The sequence below is a fragment of the Strongylocentrotus purpuratus genome, unplaced genomic scaffold (genome assembly GCF_000002235.5).
Source record: "Strongylocentrotus purpuratus isolate Spur 01 unplaced genomic scaffold, Spur_5.0 spur5_scaffold_16, whole genome shotgun sequence".
Taxonomy (NCBI): Eukaryota; Metazoa; Echinodermata; class Echinoidea; order Camarodonta; family Strongylocentrotidae; genus Strongylocentrotus; species Strongylocentrotus purpuratus.
In genome coordinates, this window is record NW_022145601.1 from 11,013,283 (window position 1) to 11,038,208 (window position 24,926).

A 24,926-nucleotide genomic window follows, 5' to 3' on the forward strand; every position below is an offset into this window, starting at 1 on the left:
CATGTTGCTCTACATATCTGCGCCGCTTTAACTCATAGCCTGCCATGAGGCTGCATGCACGCTACCGTCATAGCGCTTTGTACATGCCAGCAAACCATTGCGTCCCTGCCTTGTGCATGATTGCACGCATTCGTAATAGCAGTTATTGTTCATGCTCATTGGACTGTGCTGTGTGTTTCGCATGCGCTATTCATTGGACCATCGCGTTAATCAGATTATCTCAAAATAAACCTGGCACGGGGGGGGGGGGGGGGGGGGCTTGGCACAATGTGGCATGATAACAGTTAACAATATTAGAACATGTCACAAAACTTAAGATGCCCCAAAAGTGTATCAAATCAGACACTTATGCAGGGTTTCCACGGATATTTGAGAGCCAAATTAAATGAGTTTCCATGACTGTGTCTTTTGTCTTTTCCTACGATCAGATAAGTACCATTTTGATATGGCTGCGGCATCCAGGTGGCGTACAAATATCACGCTCATTGTTGGTTCAAACTGGAAGGCTGCCACATCTACACACGGCCTTCATCCATGATCTATTTCCACGACTTCCCATGTCTTTAGATTTTTCTCTTTCTTTTCCATCACCGTCGGAACCCAATTAAAAGACTTCACACATGAGAGCATCTCAAGTGAACTGGAATCCATCTTATTATACCGATGCCACTACATAATTGTGATTTCCTATTGCACTTATGTATATATATATATATCATGTACTTCATCTTTTGCACAAGCTGCGCCTTGAGTATTTGATTGTCAAGTTGATTTGGCCCCTTATAAATCTTATGTATTATTATTGTTATTATTATCAAATGTCGAGATTTCAAAGACGAGAAAAATAACATACTGCTTCAACATTTACTAGCACTCAACAGAAATTCAAATATTTTCAATATAGAGAGGGCAGGGGGAGACAAGATTCATCTTTTCAACGCTCTATTCTCTCCATGCTTAATGTCATAGCAAGGAAGTGTGCCTTTCAGAATCAAGTTAACATCTTATTTGTTTTGGCTTTATATCATAATAAGAATTAAAAAATTAGTTATGGTAACAATAATTAGTTATGGTAACAATCATTGCTAATTTGTTGTGGCTTTATATCATGATAAGAATTAAAAAATTAGTTATGGTAACAATTCATGTAGGTGAATTAAGGAAGCCACAAATAATTTTGTTTGTTTGTTTGGTTGATTGCTTGCTATTCCATTCGTTTTAGATTTGTATGATTAACTGGCTAATGCTTCTCACTCAAAACTACATTTTGAAAAATTACAAATTTTAAGATTTTGAAAAAAGGTACAAATAGGTGAGCTTGGTATAGAACAAAATAAGACTCATTTTCAGGAAATTTACCTTTAAGAAAACAATGGATCAACAATTTGTATTTGTTTTACATCATGTTTTAATGTACAGTTCATATAATTACTTATAGTAGAATATGGCTTTTTTTATTTTTGCTGCCCTTCATAGTAAAAAAAATGTGAGAATGTAAGGATTGGGGGTAATTATACCAAGTAATTGTGTGTCCGGACAGTTGATTTAAAACAGCAATTTTAAGAAAATTGGATGCAAAATTTCATAAATGCTATGTGATGCATACTTCTTGTTAAATCCAAAGGCAAAAGTGAAAGCTTTACTTTTGTTTTGCATTAATATACACGACCCTCCATCAACATGCTAAGATATCTTACTAGTAAGAAATTTTAAAAAGCTTTGGTAGATTTACATGGATACCAGTTCAATAAGCACATCATGAACATGATCATTATTGCACAAACAAGTCAAAATCCAGAAAGAAAACAGTAATTTTCATATCACAATATAAAAATAGATCATCTTTTATACATGGTGAAACACATTAATCATCTTTTTAAATACATTTAATAATTTTTTCTTTCCTTTAGCCCTATTGCATTGTTCAAATGTTAAGTGGTAAACTACAGCAGTTGACATTTCTACCTCTGGCATTTTTACTTTGGCATTTTTACACCAAACTGTACAATTACTGAATAGTACTTGAAACTTATGAACACTTTTAATTTTAAAAATGTGTTATAGTCTCAAACAGTCTCACACGTGGCTTTGTTTGACAAATCAAATGATTAAGATCTAGGAGTGGGTTGTAAAATATAAAAATTACCCATATTCCATTTGTTTTCAAAGATTGAATCAATTTAATATGAGATTTATTTTGATACTAGGGTTATAGCAAAATAGTGGGTTCTTGTAGAGTGCTTAAGTCAGACTTGACACTCCTTGCACTCCGCCATTATAACCCAGCCTTAAGCATGGCTGCCAATAAAGAATTAATTCCTGCTCGTTACCCATTTACCTCCCCTGGGTTGAGAGTTGCAAATGTAGATTTATGTGCTGCTAAAGGACATTGTAATGTGGCAGGGATTTGAACCCCATACCTTGTTGTTCACAGTCCGGTGACTTTTCCCCTAGACGACCACACCTCTACATTTTAATTCATGACTTCTAGTTTCTTGACACATCTATACATAGCTTTCTGCAAGTTCTTAAATCGTGGGTCGTCTCCGAAGCCAAAAGGGGCAGCGTATCGGCTGGTGAAGGCGTAACCAAGGCGATGCTCGAGATCGGTGAAAGCCACCTGCCCTCCGGCACCAGGGTGACCAAATATCTTACCCCCGTCCTAGATGGGAGGATGGTGGGAGGGAGGTGAAAGGGGAGATGAGAGAGGGTGAGAGAGAGAGAGTGAAAGGAAGAGACAGATAGAGAGGAAGGAAGAGAAGGGTATTAAAGAGAAAGAGAGAACAGAGAGAGAGAGGTAGAGAGAGAGAGAGAGAGAGAGAAAGAGGAAAAGATCGAGAGAGAGTGGAGAGAGAGATAGAGAGAAAGAAAGAAAAGGAGGAAGGGATAGAGGGAGAGAGAGAGAGAAGGGAAGAGAGAGATGGGGAGGAAGGAAGAGAAGGTGTATTAAAGAGAAAGAGAGAGAGAGAGAGAGAGAGAGGACAAGATCAAGAGAAAATGGAAAGAGAGATAGAGAGAGAAAGAAAAGGGAGGGAAGGAGAGAGAGAGAGAGAGAGATAAAGATAGAAAGAGAAAGTGAGAGAGGGAAAGAAAGATTTACAGTAAGTGAGAAAGAGAGAGAAAGGAGATTATTATTATGTAATTTTGTTTCAGACACAATCTAATTCCCAAATTTTCAGTAATGACACTGGGAATAGTTACAACATAATTTCAAAAGCAGAGCCTCCCAGGCAGTGCAGATACGGACCATGGTCTGGGGGGTGTTTCACAAAGCCTTTTCTCAATGACAAATAACAAAAATCAGTGACAATCTGCTGATAACCAATCAGAAGTAAGGATTTCAGTAGCTTATAACACAAATTGTCATTTGTCACTGATGACAAGTTTTGTGAAACACTCCCCTGGACTTTGAGAAGCCCTGTAATACACCATTACACCTCTGTGGCGATAAGAAGGTTGATTCTCCTACCTCTGTATCGTCTATTGCCATGCCGCACTTCCATGAGATGGGGATCTGGATGACCTTGTCTATCGTCTCTGGTTCAGACTCCAAGAAAGACTCCACTCTTTTCTTGGAGAGAAGGGTCTTCTGAGTGACGGGGTCTGTTCCTCCTACAGCTAGAATCCCCATCAACTGTTGATCATTAACAAAACAAAATCAATAATCTTCATCACTGTGAATGTAGGAAAGAGCAATATTGTGCATAAGGTTTTGGAATCATTAAAATTATAACAAATTGCCTACGGTAATGCTTTCGGTGAATTAAAAGAAAAGATGGCTAAATTTGGACATACATGTATGCTACTGCAGGAACACATGGCATCAGAAAATTGGTCCAAACTTGCAAACTGGTTTTAATAATACATGACTTAGGAGAGTGTTTCAAGCAATCCTTTTCATCTGGCATTCTCCCATTTGGGCATAAAAAAGGGATGAATTTAATATTTAATTTAAAATTCTGCTTATCAAAGCTCGACCACATCTTAGGCCCAGGGGTGCTAGATCAAAGGGGTGCTTTTTTAATATTTTGTTTAAGTTGCAAAATGTGAACAAGCAATTGGAATTAAACTTTTTTTTTAATGCAGGCACCTAGAGGGCAGGGGGAACAAACTATCACATGCCTAGCCACACACACTCAGAGGCTAATATCCCTTGCTTAAAGTACCTTGGCTAAAGCCTCGGCTGTCCCAAAGCCATTCGCTGATGCGATTTCCACAGCCCGATACTCTGGGTTGTTTTGTGTCCTGAAGAACTGCCAAGCAAAGAACAACAATAGTAAAAAATATAAAAAATACAATTGGCTCATTGTGAAAAACTTATATCCAACAGTAACCAGATACAGCGAATAACTAAATTATTCATAGCACTTGTTTTGTTTTTTTTGTAACTCAAGAATGAAGGGTGGACCTGTTGATTTAGGTCCTTTGTTGAATACTTTTAGATGTTAGTTCTAGTACGGCACATTCTCAAGAAAATAATAGGGACCGACAAAATTTTCACATGCTTAAACAATTAGAGAAAATTTGGTAAGGGTATGAATGATTTACCGTAGTTGTTACTTGTATTCTAATACATCCTGGCTTACGCTAGTCTATGGATTGTTGTGCTTGCAGACTAAATCTGGGTCTACGACTGCAAAAGTAGATCAATGTATTGCCAAAGTCAATTGTACTGTGATAGGAATTTGAAATCACAACCTTCACATTGCCAGTCTAGTGTTTCAATCTCTTGACTGTGATGATCATAAAAATATGAACGTAAGTATACAACAACAGGGAAGAGAGCAAAAGTCCTAATAGCACCTCACGGTTACAGACCTCTCACAAAGTCTACGATCGACTATTTTTCAACTCATGTACAGAATTGTGACAGAAACATTTAGAAAGGGAAGGTTCCCTCCTCTTTCCCATGGAACCTGTTTCATAAAAGTTGTTATCAATAACAAATGCTAAATACCTATATCAAATTTGCTCACAGCCAATCAAATGCCACGATTTTCAGTAGCTTATAATGGTTAGTGTAACTTGTTATTGATAAGAAGTTTTATGAAACAGGGCCTAGAACCATGCCGACAGTTAATCATATTCCTTAAATATCCCTCCATTGAAGACCATTTTTTGTAACATATGTCAAGTCCCTCACAATTCCTGACATAGGGCTCGTAGAGTTCTTAATTGACCAGAATGTGACAAGACGACCAGGACCTTTTAGAATGGGTATAACCCCCACCATAGGTATGCTCCTCCTGGGCCTCATTTCACAAACTTGTCAATAGGTGACAAATGATAGTTTCTGATATAAGCTAGTGAAATCCTTGCTTCTGATTGGTTATCGGCAGATTTGTCACTGATTTTTGTCAATTGTAAATGAAAAAAGACTTTGTTAAACTAGACCCTGGTTATTACTCACATCCTTCAATTCTCCACTATTCTGGACCAGTTTTGTGACGTACGTCATGTCCTTCATGCTTCCTGCTATAGCGGTCCTGTTCTTGGAAGAGTTTCTCACGGACCGGAATGAAACACCAGGACCAGGATCTGCACAGATCAGCTTGGCTGTGCGGTGGTTCTGCTCCAGAGGAAGACCGATGAAGAAATCTATACCTAGAAGTTGGAAGATGAATGAGATGTTGTAGCAGTATTGATACCGAGAGTCTCGTGACACATACGGGAAAGGAGGATGCAACTGGTTTTTACCATCTTTATTACAATGCCCATGACCATTATCATTACCATTACCATTATCATTACCATTATGCCAATACAAACAACACTACTAGTACAAACATCATTACCATTACAAACACCATAACTAGTACAAACATCATTACCATGATTACAAACACCATTACTAGTACAAACATCATTACAAGTAAAAACACCATTACTAGTACAAACATCATTACCATTACAAGCACCAAATTATCATTACCATTGCCACTGCCATTGGTATTACCATCACTACCATCATTGTTGCTGTCATTGTGTTTTGCTGTTGTCATGGTTTTTGTTAATGTTATCACAATAATCATCATCATTATCATCTTCACCATCATCTTGAAATTACGAATGATTTGGCATCACCAGTGCTATGGAGGGGACAGCAAATGTATTCACTATAACCATCATCCCTCTCCCCTCAATATAACTGACTTGGTGTACCACAACATCAAGGTCCCTCCCCCTTCACTTTATAAAGAGTGCATAGGGTTCTTAATGTCGATGACACTTACCAAAGGGTTTTGCAATCTCCTCATCAAAGAACTTTCCAAGCGTCCTTCCCTTGGGGTCCACTCTCCTGAGGAGCTCGCTTGTAAGAGGGCCGATGGAGACAGCGTGGTAACCATGAGCTGTGCCTGGTTCCCAGCAGGGGGAAGCCGCTGCAAACATGGCACCCAGCTTGGCTTTGTCTCGCAGCAAGTCATATGTGATCGGCTCCGGGAATAGCGGCAGACCTGCCTGAGTTGAAATGACCAAGTGAAGTGTTTAACTACACATGCTCTGGTGACTATTGCTTAACCCTATTTAGCCCGGGGGGGGGGGGGGGCTTTAGAAGCCCCCTACTCGACATTTTTCGCAATAATTTTTTAACGCAAGAAAATCTTGCACTGAAATTTTGGAACTTTTTTCTTTCGAGTCTTGGGCATCTTTTGAAAGAAATTTTTCGAAAATCGGACCTACCATTACAAAGTCACGTGTCCTTTTGTCTTTGCATGTCAGCCTGAAAATCGCTCATTTTTGTGATTTGTGTACAAAACATATGGAAATCTCATTTTTCAAATAAAGAGATAAAGCATTGGTTATTTAGTCTTGTTTATATTTTAGGTGTTTATTTTGGGGTCAAAATAGTTGAATTATAGTTGGAAATGAAATAAAACAACAAAAACAATAAAATACATAAGTTAAAAAAACAAAGAAATACATAAAGAAATTATCAATATTCATGGCCGAAATCATAGGGGGGGGGGGCCTTAGAAGCCCCCCCCCCCCCCCCCCCTGGGCTATGCAGTTTCAAAATAGCCCGGGCTAAATAGGGTTAACAGGCAATATCCTACATTGATCAAAGTTTTTATTTAAATCCTAGACAAACCACTCTACAAACATACATGTATCCTAACACCCAAATAATGCAATCCTCACATTGCCCTACCAGTATTTCTTTGACGAAAAAATTAAGTCCAGAGCAGCTTTTGATGGAGCATATTTCAGAGCACCTACTAAACGATAGCACATTTGAAATGGTTGTTTATAACATAAAGAAGTATTCCAGCCAGGGAAATTGTACTTGGAGTCAGTGAAAATATGTCTTTGTTGCCCGGGTGGCAACAATAAAATCTCACAAAACATCAACGGTAGAAGGAACTAAGGCATCATCTCACAAAACAATTGTAAGCATACTGTAAGTTTGCAGACATCCCACTTAAACAACTGCATTATAATTAACATACATTTCCATGGGATGTTAGTGAAGTTGTGAGCTTTTAATTATGAAAGTCTCATGTAATGATGCTCTAGGCCTCATCTTAATTAAATAGAGTTACAATTGATTACAAATAATTTACAATTGATATCAGTCGCATCTCCCATCTCTTTAGAAGAGAGATGCAATTGATATAAATTGCAATTTTTTGTAATCAATCGCAATTCGTTTATAAGGCAGGGTCCAGAGCTTTGTTTGACCATGAATCTAAGGCCCATTAGTTAAAAGTAACTGTATGAAATACTGGCCTAGACCTTATGTTCCATGAGTTGCTGTACTGTGATTCTATCCTTGCCATTTGCTCCAAACTCAGGCCAGTAGTCAGCTACAGGTCTCTGGTACTCCAGCACTCCTTCATCTACCAGCTTAGCAATACAAATAGCTCCTACAACTGTCAAAAAAAAAATTGATGAATTTAATACAAAATGTTACTACAGGGTACTATAAAGCTTTTACTACAGTACAATAAAACCATCACTACATATAACAAAATATTATTAAAGCCACAGGCCTACTTAACTCCCCCAAAAAGTAACATATTTTTGGGATAAAATGTATATACATGTAGGTGGTGACAATGTTAACTTTTGACAATGACCAACAAGGGCTGACAAAGTTACCCTTGATCTAATGTAATCATGATGTGTACATCCATAAGTTTTTACAGAATACTATGGTTAATGGGATTAATGTTATCACTAATGTCTGAATCAATATCAACATAACATATGATGCAAGGTTATTTAATTCCCTCTTTACCTACAGCTATTATTTTCAAAGCATCATTTTTAATGGGTTACAAGTTCAACAAAGGTATTGATGACCTAGTATTCAACAAGGCATTATCAAATCTTATTCATCTCTCATATTCCTTTAATTCTTCCGGTTTTCAGTCTAGTAGCACCTAATGCAGCACACGTAATTCATTACCTTTTGATGTAGAATATACAAGTGACAGGGTATTTTCTCGCCATAATTGCAGGATATCTGCATCAGCGTAACCCCCAAAGATGTTGACTACTTTCTCTCCTTTATGGTACACTGCAAATCCAGAGCCACTCTTTCTTTTTTCTGGTCCTTTCTCAAAATTTCTCCTGGCAGAATGAACATTAAAAAAAAGAAAATAAAGAATAGTCGTCTGCCGAGAGTCAGAGGAGTGTTCATAGAACGAACAACTTTCTGGCTCTCAACAACATCAAAAATAAGAAGAAAACAAAAACAAAAAATGCTTCAGGAATTTATTCATGCCGAAGCCTGAAAAAAAATTGGCGAAATTCTGATGAACCATGGAAGAGAAGGGGGAAAAAAAAGAAATCATGATTTCTAGACCATACAATGAACAGTATCTTTATCATATCGGATCTCGTCATTACTATTTATACAACCCCCCCCCCCCCCCCAAAAAAAAAAAAAAAAAAAAAAAAAAAAAAAAATCCAGCTTTAAATCATAATCATTCATCAATCAATTCACTTTTAACATTTCAATATTGGACGAGCGTCTGGTAGGTGGCGAATTTACATCATATTTTTGAGTGTGTGGGACTGGGCTCACTCACCTGAATACTTCCTCGACCTCTTCAAAGCCGGGTTTGACGTATCCACCAACATGAACGGGAAGATTCCACTGTCGGAATTTGGGTAAATATCTCACAATCAGAGCCGTAGAGGCTATCAATGCTAAATTTTCAAACATTTTGTTCAAAGCAGCATTTCTTTCTCAGTTGTGCATTTCAAAATTCGAGCACAGCTGATACCCGCGCGTAGTCTTGGCTTCCAGCCCGTGATATTTACTTTTCGTACGACTGTGACAAGACTACTACTACTTACTAATATCATAAGTGGATCAAAACAAACAAGGGTTCTTTGTGTGTGTGTGGGGGGGGGGGGGGGGCGCAGATACATTTTTTTTCTAAATCTCTCTTACGTGGGGGAAATAATTATGATGAAGATAATGTTGATGATAATTAGTAGAAAATAAATAAAAAATAAAAAATTACAAACATAATAATATCTATCTGCCTTGGTTGCGCATGCACAGTCCCCCTGCAATTCGACGACCTTCCTCCCTCTAATCGAAATTAGCATTGATCTTGTTTTCTTCTCCAATCTTCACTGATGCTATTTCCCTCAAACTATCTCCCCGAAACTTACTCTTACTCCCACAACCCCTTTTCTCCCTTCTCTCTCTCTCTCTCTCTCTTCATATTTCACATCAATCTTTATCACTGGTGCTATTTTACTCAAACTATCTCCCGAAACTTACTCTTACTCCCCCAACCCCTTTTCTCCCTTCTCTCTCTTCATATTTCACATCAATCTTTATCACTGAGGCTATTTCACTCAAACTATCTCCCCGAAACTTTCTCTTACTCCCACAACCCCTTTTCTCCTTTCTCTCTCTTTGTATTTCACATCAATCTTTATCACTGGTGCTATTTCACTCAAACTATCTTCCCGAAACTTTCTCTTACTCCCACAACCCCTTTTCTCCTTTCTCTCTCTTCGTATTTCACATCAATCTTTATCACTGATGCTATTTCACTCAAACTATCTCCCCGAAACTTACTCTTACTTCCAAAACCCCTTTTCTCCCTTCCCTCTCTTCGTATTTCACATCAATCTTTATCACTGATGCTATTTCACTCAAACTATCTCCCCGAAACTTACTCTTACTCCAAAAACCCCTTTTCTCCTTAGCTCTCTCTCTCTCTCTCTCTCTCTCTTCGTATTTCAAATCAATCTTTATCACTGCACTGGTGCTATTACACTCGAACTATCTCCCCGAAACTTCTGCCTTTCTTGTCTGAGCATTCTGACTGAAAAAGTGTTGTGTGAAATTAAGTTTGATGGATAAAACAGTATAATGCTGTCCTTTATGTACTTTGTGTAATACGTTCACTTTGTATCAATAAATCAATACAATAACACTAAACTGTATACTTTTTGTGAGAAAGAAGGGGTTAAAAGTCGGTCTATTTTTGCGAAATTAAAAAAAAAGAAAAAAAGAAAAGACGTACCAACTGGGTATTCAACCCAAAACGGTACTCAACCCAAGGACAAGAAACAGTTGGAACTTCAAAACAAAACAAACATGAAAACATAAGTCTCAAGTTTTTGTTGTTCTTATACATATTTAATTTAAAAGGGTTAATAACATTGCAAGCATTGGTTTTGTTGTAACTTCGAGTAAAAAAAAACTTGAATGACGTCTGCATTTGCCACTATGTCTCATACAAATGACTCTAACCATCCAAAATGCAAACATGTAGGCATTCAGTAATTGCATACAAAAATATACAAGTATATATTGCTACGGTCACAACTTTGAGGAAGAGGAAAATGAAGAATAAAGACAGATATTCATTGCAAGAAAGGAAGGGGAAAGCTTTTGAGGGGGAAAGAAGGATTGAGTAGAGATGTGTTAGATTTTGCACTGGCAAACTGAAGAAATAATTTTTTGTTGTTAAATGATGATGATGATGATGATTCACAGCGTTTGCATGGCGCCATTTATCTGTTTAATAAAAAATTCAAAGGCGCGAGCTCCTCCAATAATTGAGGGCTTGTTGACCAAACAAGAGAAAGAACAAAGAATTGTAATTCTTGTCTACTTCAGTGATGAGGATGGAGAGAAGGGATGAAAATGGCAAGAAAAGAGGATAATGGAAAGAAGAATAAAACTGAATCTCATCATGAGGTAACAGAAGAAGTCAACAAGTTCACATCTCCTAAAGAAAATAATGTAAAGAATCATTTTCAGATGAACATTAATTGACCGTCATTGCAATGTCTATGAAATTTAGCATTGTTCACATCGGCAGATCCAGAATTATCTTATTCTTTAAAGCATACTGGGGGGTGCACAAGTAATATTGATTCCAGTTGGAGCACAGTTGGGGGGGGGGGCACATTCTTATTTTGTATTCAGTTGTGTGTAATGCTACGGTCACAAAGGTTCGTACGAACGATAATTTCGTACAAATCTCCGTTTTTCCATTGTCTGAAAATCGTTCGTACAGCATTCTTAGCAGTTCGTAATGGCATTTGTGACCGAGGCTTTAGGAATGCCCTGTTCAGTTTTACTGGGGGCAGTGCCCCCATGCTCCCCAAAGAGTTAGACTGTTTACAGGTGACTATATATCAATTACCAAATTCTTTCACCATACACAAGAATACTCTATTTCTATATGACCTTTGACTTGGTATATTGACCCCATATTTGACCCATACAGTTTGGAGACACACAATACATAATGAGACTTGTTCAGGTATATGTCGTGGTATATCGCTACGTTAAAAAATGTATACATCAACATTATAACAGAGAGCTCAGTGAATATTCGTAGGACCGTTGTTGCACGCAGTTGCTATTCATTTTGTTTAAAAAGTGCGGTGGTCTACCAAATCGTCTCTAAAAGAGCATTTAAAGGTAGTATTTATGAAATACAGTAATGATGACTATGAAATTTCATAGACCCAAACAAAATTCACACAGAATGATAAAATTACAAGATATCTGCCTATCAAGGCTAATACCACAAGATTAATCGCCAAAAAATATCCAGAGAATAGAGTGGTGAAGTGTGACGTCATCAAAAATCTATTTTGGGAATTTTTCAATTTTTTCTTCATTTTCCGAAAGAGCATCAAAAATAATGTCCAAATGTCGAAAAACCAATTGAATACGTGTACATGTATGTTAAGTATTGGCTGAGATATGACCATCTGAATAAATAGATTTCCTATAGGAACTCAGTGTTACATTGCTCTGGAGCCAGAGCAATGTAACACTGAGTTCCTATCGGAAATCTATTTACCGGTATTCAGATAGTCATATCTCTGCCAAAGCTTAACATATTCAATTGGTTTTCGACATTTGGACATTATTTTTGATGCTCTTTCGGAAAATGAAGAAAAAATTGAGAAATTCCAAAATTGTATTTTTATGATGTCACAGCTTCAGTACTCTATATCAAAACATAAGGTAGTCTGTTAGGAATTCCATTTAATATTTTGTGCATATGTGCCAGTCAAAAGTTGTGCTTTAATAAAAGGTACATGAACATGCACTATTCCACTGTTGGAAGGTCTGTCAAAAAGCTATACCGGAAGCAAAAACATGTTGAAAGTGACTGACAATCTCATGGAATTCCTCTAAAATTACTTCTCTAGTAACGATTATTGCATCATTTACGTATTCTCCCATCTTTGGCAACAGATTAGGAATTTGGGACGTACACATTTGCCTACCCTTCTAGCAAATGATGAATTCTAAATAATGAATTCCAAAATATGAAGACAGAAATATGCATTGGAAACAGTGTTCATTGCTCATTTGAATGATTTTGCACATGCAGATAATGTGAAAGAGATAATTGCATAACAATAAAATATGACCATGAGTACAACATATATAAATACTTGCATATATGAACTTTACAACAACAGTTTCACAGGCTACATTTTAGGGAAATGATTCCAGCACTGTTTCATATTATTTGCTCTACTTTCTATTACAGTTACTCATTGGTAAATATGTTTTGAGATATGTATTTGCATAAGCATGTACATATGTACAATAATACCAGTCATATTGATAATCTATACAGAATACATAGATCACATAAATTTTCCAAATAAATAGTGATGAAATATTGTATAATTAACAAGTTCAGGTCGTTTGGATATCTGCCTAATTCTGATTAAAAATCATTTATTTTGAAAACTAGAATTCTGGATAATGTCAAGTGCAGTTGATGATATATTATGAGGATATTCTTATAAAAACGAATCTGTATGGGAAGAGATATAACTTTCATAACAGAGTAGATTAGAAACAGATTAAGTTTATACCTGGTTCTGCAAAATAATTGTTGGGGATGCTTTATGCTTTAGAATGAAAAGATTCTTTTCAGTAACCAGACATTCATATATTTTCAAGATTATCATTATTATCATTATTCAAGATAAAAATTAAATGAATTTCGTTTAGGAGCATATATCCATATAGAGATTATGACTTTTTTTTTTTGGGGGGGGGGGGGTGGGGCGGAGGGAGACCTAGAATTTTGGCATCCATGTGTTCAGACACCTGTTAGTGTCAAGTCCCAACTAAACAACTGTCTCATAATACATATAAATATGAGATACATTCAAGGCTCAAATTAATTTTTTGTCCACGGGGGCTCTTCCAAAAAAAAAAGAGCCCCCGTGAGCCCTCTCACGGGGGCTCTTTTAGTACCGACGGGGGCTCTTTTTTTAATACAAATTGTCATTGAATTGGTACCCATGAAACTCCTAAATTCCTTGGTATTTTATCATTATCATTTATTTAAGTCGGCATTTTCCCTCTTAAAAATGTACTTGTTACATATAGCTGTTATTGACTTTTATCTCCGTGATGACATTCTCTCCATTTCTTCCCGCTCTGCACATAATGTCCTCCTCATTATTCGGAGCAACCTTATATACATTCTTTCTTTACTTTTAGTTTTTACCATATCCTTCCAAAACACAGGGGCAGATCTAGCTTTTTGCTAAGGGTGGGGGGTGGGGGGTAACCCAAATACGATGTGGAACATCGTCCACGAGCCGCGTAGCGGCGAGGCGATTTTTGTTGTTGCTATTTTGAACCCCCGTAAGTGATGTTTTCCTGGCATCTACTGAAATCTACTAATTATGTGTAGGTCTGGACACAATGACACATGATAGCATTTTTCTATGCACATCACATTTTCACTCGGCAGCCCAAGGGAGGGGGGGGGGGGATGGTTAAACCCCCTAAACCGCCTAGATCCGCCCCTGCAACATCTTTGGTGATCTTCTTCTCAATATTGATTTACTGGTCGAGTTACATTATTTGCTGATTTTTTAGAATAACCAGATTTCAGAGGATTCACACTTTTCACAACGAAAAACTTCTCCATGTTCAGTCCTTGCGCGATCGTCTCCAGCTCCAGCAGATATTGGGCGTCAGCGTGCACACCGGCACTACCGGCGCAGTATAGCCACTGCTGACGGCCGCACTACAGCTGCACTGCGAGCTCTGTTGTTTGTATCGGTAATACTCATAGAGATGTGAGAGAAAGCGCCATCTAATTAGTTCCATTTGATTGGTTTAAGGTTTGAAAATTGATACACAATATTGTGTTAAAGTTATATCAGAAAAGATAATCTTTATTTTAAATTTTCCACGGGGGCGATTTTTAATTTTGCAATCGCCCCCGTGAACCATCTGACGGGGGCGATTGTGGAGCTCACGGGGGCGAATCGCCCACCGCCCCCGTGTATTTTGAGCGTTGGATACATTGCATAAGACTTAGTGCTCAAAGGGTTAGGAGAAAACTTGCGATTATTAACTTAAAAACGACTTAAACTGCCCTATTAATATATTGAAAACACATGCCTGTCCCACCACCAAACTTTCTGAACACATTCAGAAAGATATTTAACTACCGGTAAAACAGTGGAATGAAACGACAGAGAAGAAATGTCACATTGATAAATGACTATATAGTTTTTGAATGATTTGTACATCTAAAATGATCTGGTATAAAAAAATAATGCTCCACAAACATAATATATCTATATAGTGTTATATACATATAGCTTTTACTGTACATATCTTTACAAGCATCAGCACTTTTTTTCTTACTATGCCATTTGCGTAGTCATGTTTAAAAGCCATATTCAATTCATGAGGAAAAGAAAAGGGTTAATATCATCGATCAAAGAATTCATAGCTTCAATCGAGACTATGATGCTATTGGTCCAATACCTTGTAAAACAAATAAAACATACATATAGCACATGTGGGTAGAATAAAATCATGCAAAAAACATGAATCAAGAGATAGGGTGTGAGGCTGCATTTCAAATACTGACCACTCGAACTGTTTTGTTTCTTCATTTAAAAACAAACTATCCATGATGAGAAAAGAGTGACATTCCTTATAAAGATTTTATTCACTCCTTTGAAACTATCCAAAATAAAATCTGGCCTTGCTTATGCTGCAATAATTAACTGGTCAGAATATCTTCATAACAACATATTCTCTAAAACTGAAGATTTTAAATTATTCCTTGAACTTCATGATCAGAATTTTTGCTCACCATCAGTATTGGAAAGTGAAGCAAAGTCCTCTATTCAATCAAAAGTTTGAAAATAAATAAACCCTCTGCCTCCCCCAACCCTGTAACCCAAAAGAAAAAACTGATCGCTTTCATCCTCCTACTAAATATCATATTGGTATTATTCACAATGATAACATTTATCAACTGTTAAAGGGAAGAATCACATTATTTATCCTCCTGAAAGACATATTAACATTACTTGCTTGCTTAAATCTTATATTATCAAGAATAAATTCGTTACCATCAGCATGATCAACAGAAGGGCATTTCTTTGGATTGAACACTCTTTACAAGAACGTTCCACTTCTCGATGCCCCATTTTTAAAAAGATATAAGTATATATTGATTACTGATGTTCAATTTCATTAAGAGTGGTAAAAAATATTGATTTCGTTAAAATTTACAATAGTTTCATTATAATTTAGTTAGTAGTTGTTCATGGCATCAAGGAGTCTCTGATCACCTTGCAGACTGCTCCAGCAGAATGGAGCTGGCCAGTTCTAGGTTCCACTCAAGCGATTTCAACAGGTTCTCACAATGTTCTTTGGAAGCACTACCAAGCTGGAAGAGTTGTTCTGTCTTGAGATCCCGGACCGCCTTCGTGACGTCCCATTGCACACCTATCAGGGCATTCCTGCACTCATCGGACGTCACCCCGTGTACCTCCTTCTGGACCTGCTTCACCTTATCCGCCGCCGAGTTGGGCGTTTCGGACGCCATGAGGTCAAGGTCGGAGACGGGTCGGTTACCTCCTAACTTGTTGCCATGGATACAGACACCGGATGATGGTGTCGCAGATGCTGCAGCTTGGTGGGATGGTGTCGGCGGAGCTGAACTTGATGAAGTCGACCTGTAATAGGATGGCATCGTCGATGGCATCATCATGTGCGAGGGTTGGGATGTGGAGGCGGTACCCTGCGGTAGGATAGGTTTCAAGTTCGAGAGATCAAAGGTTTGAAGAAGATCCTTGCTCTTGGCGCCAGCTCCTGGGCCACTCTTACTGAAGTAGCTCCCGTCCTGCGCACCACGCTGTCCACCAGAGTCAGCTCCCTTCATGAAGTAGTCTGGGTTTGCCATCTCCATTGGGTGCCTCAGCTGTGGTCTCACATGAGCTGTGTTGCCAAGTGGTTCTGTCCTGGCCACTGGTGCGCTCATCAGAGACCTTGGTGATACATTAAGAGGTTCCGTTGACGTTGCTGCTGCTGGTAAAAGATAGTAATGGGTGTGACTGACTTGAACACCATCTTTCATGATAGGCAGTATCATCGATCCACCTGGAGGCTGTTGATTTGATTGGTGAGGTCCAACAGCTGGCGGCACGTCTTCTCCAAGTGCGTGGCGAGGGGGAAGAGGAGGTACCACTTTTCGGCTCCCATCCTGGGCGTTGTGCGCTCGCCTTCCTAAGCCAAAAGGAATGTCATTAGATGAGGTCGTGGCCGAATAATGAGAACCTCCATTTTCAGATCCTTGTGTCTTACGGGGAAAGCACATCGTCATGAAGTTGTCATCTTGCGTTTCACTCTTCATCCCTGGTTTCGGTGCAATGTGTGGCTTGTTCTCAAGTAGCCTTGCTCTATCATGCACAGTGTAGTGTGCCTGATTGACAGATGATGTACTCTGGATGGCAGCATACTTGTCTGCACTGCTACCGTCTACTTTCCTAGCGATTTCCTTTGCAGTGCTACAGGGCTCATTATCTTGATTCACCAAGTTATTAGTTCGTCTGCCTGTGCTCTTTTTTGATCTCGGAGGTGGGATCACAATGCTAGCTTGGTTTTTGCGAGCAGAAGCTGCCGTATAAGCTTTCTGCTCGGACACTTTCTCAGGATTTCGGTCAACTTTGACAGAGGCCTGTTTTAGAGGATCAAAGCAGTCTAAACTCGGTGAGGATGACAAGGGTGTCTTCACAGGCACCATTGGGTGAGTCGAGAAGCTCAAGGCAGCACCTGAAGCAGCACCAGGCACACTTTTCTGTGGTTGAAGGGTTGGTGCAGGTCTGGAAAAAGGAGCATAACGGTCACTAGAATAAGCATGCAAGTTTGCAGGTGCAGTTCTCGGTTGGGCTACATCCTCTACAGGAACTTCGCTGTACATTCTTGATGCAACACCTGGAGACGCACTACTTTGTGGCTGCTGCTGGGCGGTTGCTGCAGGTCCTGCATGTCTTGTGGAAACACTCTGGACATTCCCAGGTGCAGTTCTTCTTGGTTGGAGCGGCTCATCCACAGGGACTTCATCGTATGTTCTTAATGGCAAGGGTCCCGCCTTTGATTCTAACTTTGCAAGATCACTCTCTGTGGGAACATCATCGTAGAAGTTAACCCAGTCCCCTTTAGCAGTGGCGTTCTTGGATAAAGTGTCACTGGATAAATTTGATTCATTTGGCACATCGTCATAAAGTCTTGTTGCATGTGGCACTTTAGCACTCTCTATATCACTACCTGTGTGATTATTGGAAGTTGCACCATTAGTAGCTTGATCATTATATGATTGTTTGTTATTGGATGCAAATGGGTTGGCTCTGACTCTAGTCTTAGTGGAACTTGTCCCTGGAGGCTTGACCTTATTCACCGATGCGTACGTTGCTGAGTCCGCACTCGCTGTTGGCGTGTCTTCCAATGCAGCTGCATCTGCAATAATCTGTTGGTTACCATAATACGAGCGAGCCGGAGGTTGACTCTTTTTCGACACTTCTGCAGTTACAGTACTTGCATCCCCTGCTTCATTGGGTACATCATCATACAGAGGTAAGCCACCGTTGAGCCTCGGCAACGAAGGTGCCTTTGAATTGACCTCTGGACTCAACGTCCTGTCCATTACGTACGGAGTGTCGAACGAGGAACCGGAATCGATGCTGCTGTCCGTGCTGGCAAATGAGTTCTCAGCAAAGTCAATCAGAATACCCGTTTGTGACTGCCCCATCTCTCCTTCTGCTTGCCCGGATGCTGTTCCTTGTACGTAGAAGACAGAACCCCCCGCCTTGACACGCGTGTCCTCGTCTTCACTCTCTAAATTAGCAGAGTTCCGGTTGGACAATTTCCCCCGAAACTGTCGCTTCAGAGATGACGAACGTGATGAATTGTCAGCGTCTTTCTTCAGTTGGTTCTCTTTGCTGTTCCCTGTGTGTGTAGAATGAAAATATTTACTTTTAATCCCTTCATTATTGACTTTATCGCTGTCAAGGCTTTCAACTTTTAAAATTTAGAAAAATAATCCAACATTGGTACAACCTTTTAAAATGCCACATTAATCTTCCATCAAGACATTCACTGTCGTGTTGAATTTGCCAATAGATAAATACACAAAAACAGACAATTTAGATGATAAATGACGATTTGTTATTGAGTCTTTCCTTCATTCAAAGTCTCAAGACACCAAACTATGATGAATACTATTCTTTGTTCATTTGTCCTTTATCACACTCCACAAACAACAGTCAATAGGGACTTTTAGATTGAGTGGACGAGAACGGCGTGATAGTCCACTGGTCATGCGTGTCTATGGCAAGCCGTTTTAACATTTATTCATATTTCTTGATATCAAGAATTCAATTCTTGATATCAAGAATTGCCATTGCTTTAAAAACATAAAATCGTTTCTTGATATCAAGAATTATCATTGCTTTACAACAGAAAATCATTTCTTAATATCAAGAAATAGGAATAAATGTTAAAACGGCTTGCCATAGACACACATGATCAGTGGTCTTTCACGCCGTTCTCATCCACTAAATCTAAAAGTCCCTAATGGCAAATCTATGTGTTGATAAAATGATGAATGACGTTGAAAAGAGAGGACTCACTTTTTAGTCGATCTGATAGCATCAGGGAAGGTCTAGAACTGGAGACATCATCCTCATTGGACCATTCATCCAGGAATTTCAAAGGCATCAAGTACGTCCTGCAGGTAGTGTGAACATGATCAAAGGGAACACAGTCATAAGACACAAGTATTCAACATCCATGTCATTGCAAAAGAGAAACTTTCATGAGTGAAATTACGACTTTTTTTTTCTTTCCAAGGATAGTTGGACACAAATTATTTTACATGACAGTAACTCTTTCTGGAAGTAAAGTTAAAGACGTTTCTCAGTTTTTACATTGAACAGTGTTTACATTGATGGAAACCAGATTGTTTGGATGTTACATGTATTTACTGCCCACAGCACAGAAGAGGTTAATCTAGCTTTGTGGCTATTTTGCAGGAATAAAACCATAAACTGAATGAAAATTGAAGGGGAAGTCCATCCTGATATAAGTGGGTTTTAATAAAGCTTCCATTGAAACCAACTTAATAACAGAGGGTGAACTTCCTGTTTAATATATGTGAATGATCTATGAGAGCTATCATGCACTCACTCATCGATCTTGTCCGGGTGTCCCCACGTGTTGCCGTCCACCCCTCCGTGGCCCGTGTGTATGAAGCTGTATTTGATAGGTTTGCTGATGTCCTCCCCGGTGATCCCTCCAGACATGGGGGCGAGGAGCTTGCGAGGGATACGTCCTATCTTGTGGGTGTGGATGTTCTGCCCAAGCCACCAATTCTCCTCTGGCCTGTGTGTTATTAAAAAAGGGATAGTAGTATGTGTGGTCAAAATGCACAAACTCTGAAGAGATTTCATTGCAAGTGATTCATCCTGGCACGGGGGCCAGGAGCTTGCGAGGAATACGCCTACCTTTTGCAGTCACACTGACAAAAAATTACAGGAGTAAAAATTACAGGAATTTAATTTCTCACAATTCAATAGGAGTATATATGGAAAGTTCAACTATCGTATTTGCCGACGATAAGGCCTTATCGCTGCATAGGCCGCACCCCAACTTTGACATTTCAAAAAGGGAAGAAAAAAAAGAAGAAAAAAAAAAAAGGAAAATTTTTCTCGTAAAACACTATTTTTTTTTACAAACTGATACCAAATTCATCAATATTCTTATAATTTACCGGAAGTTTAGCTCAAAAAGTGATTGTGGGCAGATTTGGTGTCCCAATATATACCCCCTACCACAATGTACGATGTAATGCGAAACTGCATGAAATGGAAAACAAAATGGCGACTTCAGATTGATGCTTCGCGGCAGCTCCGTTAAATGGTCCCTTCCTTTACTTTTGCAATGCATTGGCACGAACTTAGGTCAAGATCTATCGGCAAATGTTGGTTTAGCAATGTATTTTCGTATTCATGTCAACAATGCAAGATAAAATTGTTGGTAAGATGTGTGGAAATGTCCTGTACCATAGTGGTATAGCTATTGTACCGTTCATAGTCCCATATGTGCAAATTCGTACTGGTTTTGACTTGAGTTTTTTTTTTTTTTTACTCTTTCGCTGTAATGGCCGCATCCCGACTTTTTGATGTTTTCTCTTCCAAAAATACTGCGGCCTTTACGCCGGCAAATATGGAACATTGTCAGGAAATTTGCAGTCACACTGGCAAAAATCAAAGTTTCCTGAAAATTCTGCCATGGTGCTCAAACCTTGTGACTATCTGACGAGATGAAATGCAATTTTTCCTGCTGATTCTAAGAAAAATGAGAACGTCATGATACATTTGGAATAAACCATTGATTCAAAAGCTCAATTTTTCATATTTCTTTCATATAATGTCACGTGTATTGTGTGGAAATATTATACATTTAAAACATTGACTTACTTGCCATCGATGATTGTGATGATCTGTCCTTCCTCGCATTCTAGCTTGTCGGGTTCATCAAATTGTAGGTCTTTGGTTACTCTCATCTCCAACGGCTTCATCTACAAAGCAGCAGTGAAAAGATATTATAAGATGACGTGGATTCAAATCAAATGATTGGTTGAAAGCGTACACATGACCAAGCATTTATTTTGTCTAACACGTAATTTGGATAATGACCAGTCATTATCCAATTCTAACAACCAGTCATTAGTAAAATCATGTTATAAAACAAATAAAACATAATCTGATAAAACAAATAATACACATCATTTGTCCGAGCATTAGTAAAATTACTCACACTCAGTACCTTCAAAATAGTCCAAAGACTGTCGGCTACCGCCTCGGGCATGTTAGACTGTTCCGAAGGTACCTTGTGTGGGTAATTCTTACGAATGTCCTCACTGCTGTGTATTATTTGTATACTACTCTGGCATAAAGTCCATTCCACAAAGAAATTGCAGGTTGACAATATGCATTGACGAATATGGGTATTTTTGTTCTTTTTCTAAAGGCCCCATCCTTGCTATGAGCAACTCAGTGTTAAATGTTCTAGGGGTGACTTGGGAGAACTAAAGGAAAGGTTGAAAGTATGCATTGACAAACATGTATTTATTACCTCTGTCTGTACCCTTGATGGAAAGAATTTGACCTTGGCTTTTTTTTTCCCCCTCCTCCCCCGCCCCCTTGGTATTTTTACCAACTGATAAACCAGCAAGGGCCCTGTCTCTCACTTACCTTGTCAAGTTGGTCTTTGACCGATGAGAACATGGGCCTGTCTTCAGGGTTGGCCTGCCAGCAGATCTCCATCAAACTGTAGATACCTGGTGGGCAGTGATCAGGCCGGGGTAATCGCTCGCCCTCCTTCCCAATCTTCTGAAGAATCTGATATTGACAAGGTTGGAATAGAAGAATCTATATTAAACACATTGCCTACTGAAACCGGTGGTCCCTGTGTTAAACCTATGGGGAATGAAAGAATTCAGTAGTTAGTGGGTTAGCAACTACAGAGCTTCTTTAGTGGCAACTGGGGAGTGTTTCACAAAGACTAAGATGAACTTTAAGTTGGACTTAACTATGGCAGGCCATTCATGCTGCTGGTTGCTCTCACCGTTATGATCTTCAGATAACATTTTTTTCCTTCAATAATGAACTGTCAAAAAATGTAAATTCTGTAGATTTGTGACCATGATTTGTATGTCCATTGAGAGACCAATGCCAGTAAATGGTGAGAGCAAACAGTGGCATGAAAGGCCTGCCATAGTTAAGTCCAACTTGAAGTTGATCTTATAGTCTTTGTGAAACACCCCCCAGGTGCATCATTGTAACTGTTTGACATGTGAAGAAGTAGGTGAAGAAGTAGACTCCTTATGAAATAAGCCACTGGTCATTGAGTGTGTTCACTTACACTCTAGTGTAAAGTCTAGGCAGAGAGGGAATCCTTACAGGCATTGCATGCCCTGAACCGCTATGTAAAAAGAGAATGAGCAGTTGCTCATTTCATGAGAACACTGATGAAGGAAGTATGAATAGCAGTTGCACTAGGAGCAGTTTATAGATCAGATGTAAAAGTAGAGGTAGTAGCAGCAGTTGTAATGGTAGCAGGGGTTGTACATGGTGGCAGTGGTAGAAAAGTTATGATAGGTGTGGTAGTGCTGGTGGGGATGTGGTGGTGGTGGTGATGTGGTGGTGGTGGTATAAGACCTAGTTGCGATGTGGTAATAATGGTAGCAATGTTGGTGATTGTTATTACTGGTAGTCTTCTCCGGTGGTGTTAGCAGAAGTGTTTAATGGTAGGGTTGGAAATAGTAGTGGGGTGTGGGTGGTACTGGTGGTGCTGGTGGTAGTAATAGCTTTGGTGATAGTGGTGATGGTAATAATAGTTGTCCTGGTGGTGGTGGTGGTGGTGGTAATGGTGGTGGTAGTGGTGGTAGTGGCATTAGTAGTGACATCACTAGCAGTGTTGGTGGTAGTAGAGATAGTGCAGCAATGATAGTAGTGGTGGTGGTTATTAATTGTGTTGGATGTAGTAAAGTTTATTTTAGTAGTATCATCTGTGTTTATAGTAACAGTGGTTGCAGTACCGGCAGCACTTAAGTATCAATACATGTAGTAGTAGTAGTAGAAGTAGAAGTAGAAGTAGTAGTAGTAGTAGTAGTAGTAGTAGTAGTAGTAGTAGCAGTAGTAGTAGTAGTAGTAGTAGTAGTAGTAGTAGTAGTAGTAGTAGTAGTAGTAGAAGTAGAAGTAGTAGTAGTAGTAGTAGTAGTAGTATTAGTAGCAGTAGTAGTATTAGTAGCAGTAGTAGTAGCAGCAGTAGCAGCAGTAGCAGTAGCAGTAGCAGTAGTAGAAGTAGAAGTAGAAGTAGAAGTAGAAGTAGTAGTAGTGGTAGTAGTAGTAGTAGTAGTAGTAGTAGTATTAGTAGCAGTAGTAGTATTAGTAGCAGTAGTAGTAGCAGCAGTAGCAGCAGTAGTAGTAGCAGTAGCAGTAGTAGTATTAGTAGTAGAAGTAGAAGTAGAAGTAGTAGTAGTAGTAGTAGTAGTAGTAGTAATGGGGGTAGTCATCACAGTAGCGGCAGTAGCAGTAATATAGTGACAATGTATTCTTTACCTGAGCTCCATTGTATCCCAGCCAAGGCTCTTCCCCAAAGCTAAACATCTCCCATAGCGTCACACCAAACATCCACATATCACTCGCATGAGAGAACTGCTTGGTCTTCAAACTTTCTGGAGCACACCTGGTCAGAGAAAAAAATGGAAAACAAAACAAATCCAATTGATAACGATTATAATATTAAAGATAAAGAGTTCTGGTAAAAAAAGAAAATTAATTCTCACATAATCAATCAAAACTAATTACACTGAATGTTCAAGATTACAAATAAATGTAATTTGCCGAACAATTTTGGTAGTAAATGTATACTGGCTGAGAAATGAGCAAAGAAAGATAAGGAAATCAAGGTTGGTAGCCCCGACACCATTTGTGTAGTCCCATATACATCTTTCTGTGTACAGTGCTTGTTACTTTGCCAAAACTGGGCAAAATTTATTATGATTTTGATGACTCCAGAAACTTGCAATACACACCAATACTTACATGCGACATGATCAACTTTTTCTGATCCATTCCACACCTTTTCTTTCACAATGCAATCACATGACCAGAACTCAACTTTATCTTTAAGAAGAAGAATATTAACTAGCAATACAAATGTAAAGCCTCTTCTTATTGTATGCAGGGTGGGGAGGCAGGGTGGGGAGGTATGGGGCTAGTGGACTAATCATGAATCTAATCCTCCAGTGAATTGGAAGTTACCCCTCTTAAAGCCACTCTAAAGTGTCTGGAGCTCCAAATTCACCAAAAAATTTGATGGCAAAATTTCACTTAAATAAAATTGTACCATAATGTGAAAGAAGCTGTCATTTAAGACACATTTCTGCAAATATTAATCCCCCTCCCCCAAAAAAATGTATTTGAAGACAAATATTGATAAAAGAATACTGTAATTTGAGGCAGCAAACCTAGATGTTGTATTCTGTCATCAATATTCGACTTCAAAAACATTTGTTTTGAAAATCTTTGCAGAAATGTGCTTTCTTTCACATTATAATACAATTTAAGTGAAATT

At 38.8% G+C, this 24,926-nt stretch overlaps 2 protein-coding genes across 2 annotated transcripts in view; both read right to left on the reverse strand.

Moving 5' to 3' along the window:
* Positions 1–1,390: 1,390 nt before the first annotated feature.
* Positions 1,391–9,241, reverse strand: LOC593934 (beta-lactamase domain-containing protein 2). Its single transcript, XM_030986778.1, has 8 exons — positions 9,037–9,241; positions 8,411–8,574; positions 7,735–7,871; positions 6,234–6,459; positions 5,411–5,604; positions 4,167–4,253; positions 3,470–3,634; positions 1,391–2,662 (listed from the first exon to the last, which is right to left on the reverse strand). The coding sequence occupies exons 1-8, from the start codon at positions 9,171–9,173 to the stop codon at positions 2,474–2,476; spliced, it is 1,299 nt and encodes a 432-aa protein (XP_030842638.1). The 5' UTR covers positions 9,174–9,241; the 3' UTR covers positions 1,391–2,473.
* A 5,546-nt stretch (positions 9,242–14,787) lies between these two features.
* The window catches only part of LOC594771 (activated CDC42 kinase 1), a 40,071-nt gene continuing 29,932 nt past the window's right edge, over positions 14,788–24,926 (reverse strand). Inside the window, exons 7-12 of the mRNA XM_030986779.1 lie at positions 23,909–24,035; positions 22,040–22,186; positions 21,263–21,363; positions 19,971–20,165; positions 19,415–19,512; positions 14,788–18,731 (exon numbers count right to left, since the gene is read on the reverse strand). Coding sequence (XP_030842639.1) covers positions 16,072–18,731; positions 19,415–19,512; positions 19,971–20,165; positions 21,263–21,363; positions 22,040–22,186; positions 23,909–24,035 — 3,328 coding nt within the window. The 3' untranslated portion in view covers positions 14,788–16,071. The remainder of the gene's footprint in view (positions 18,732–19,414; positions 19,513–19,970; positions 20,166–21,262; positions 21,364–22,039; positions 22,187–23,908; positions 24,036–24,926) is intronic.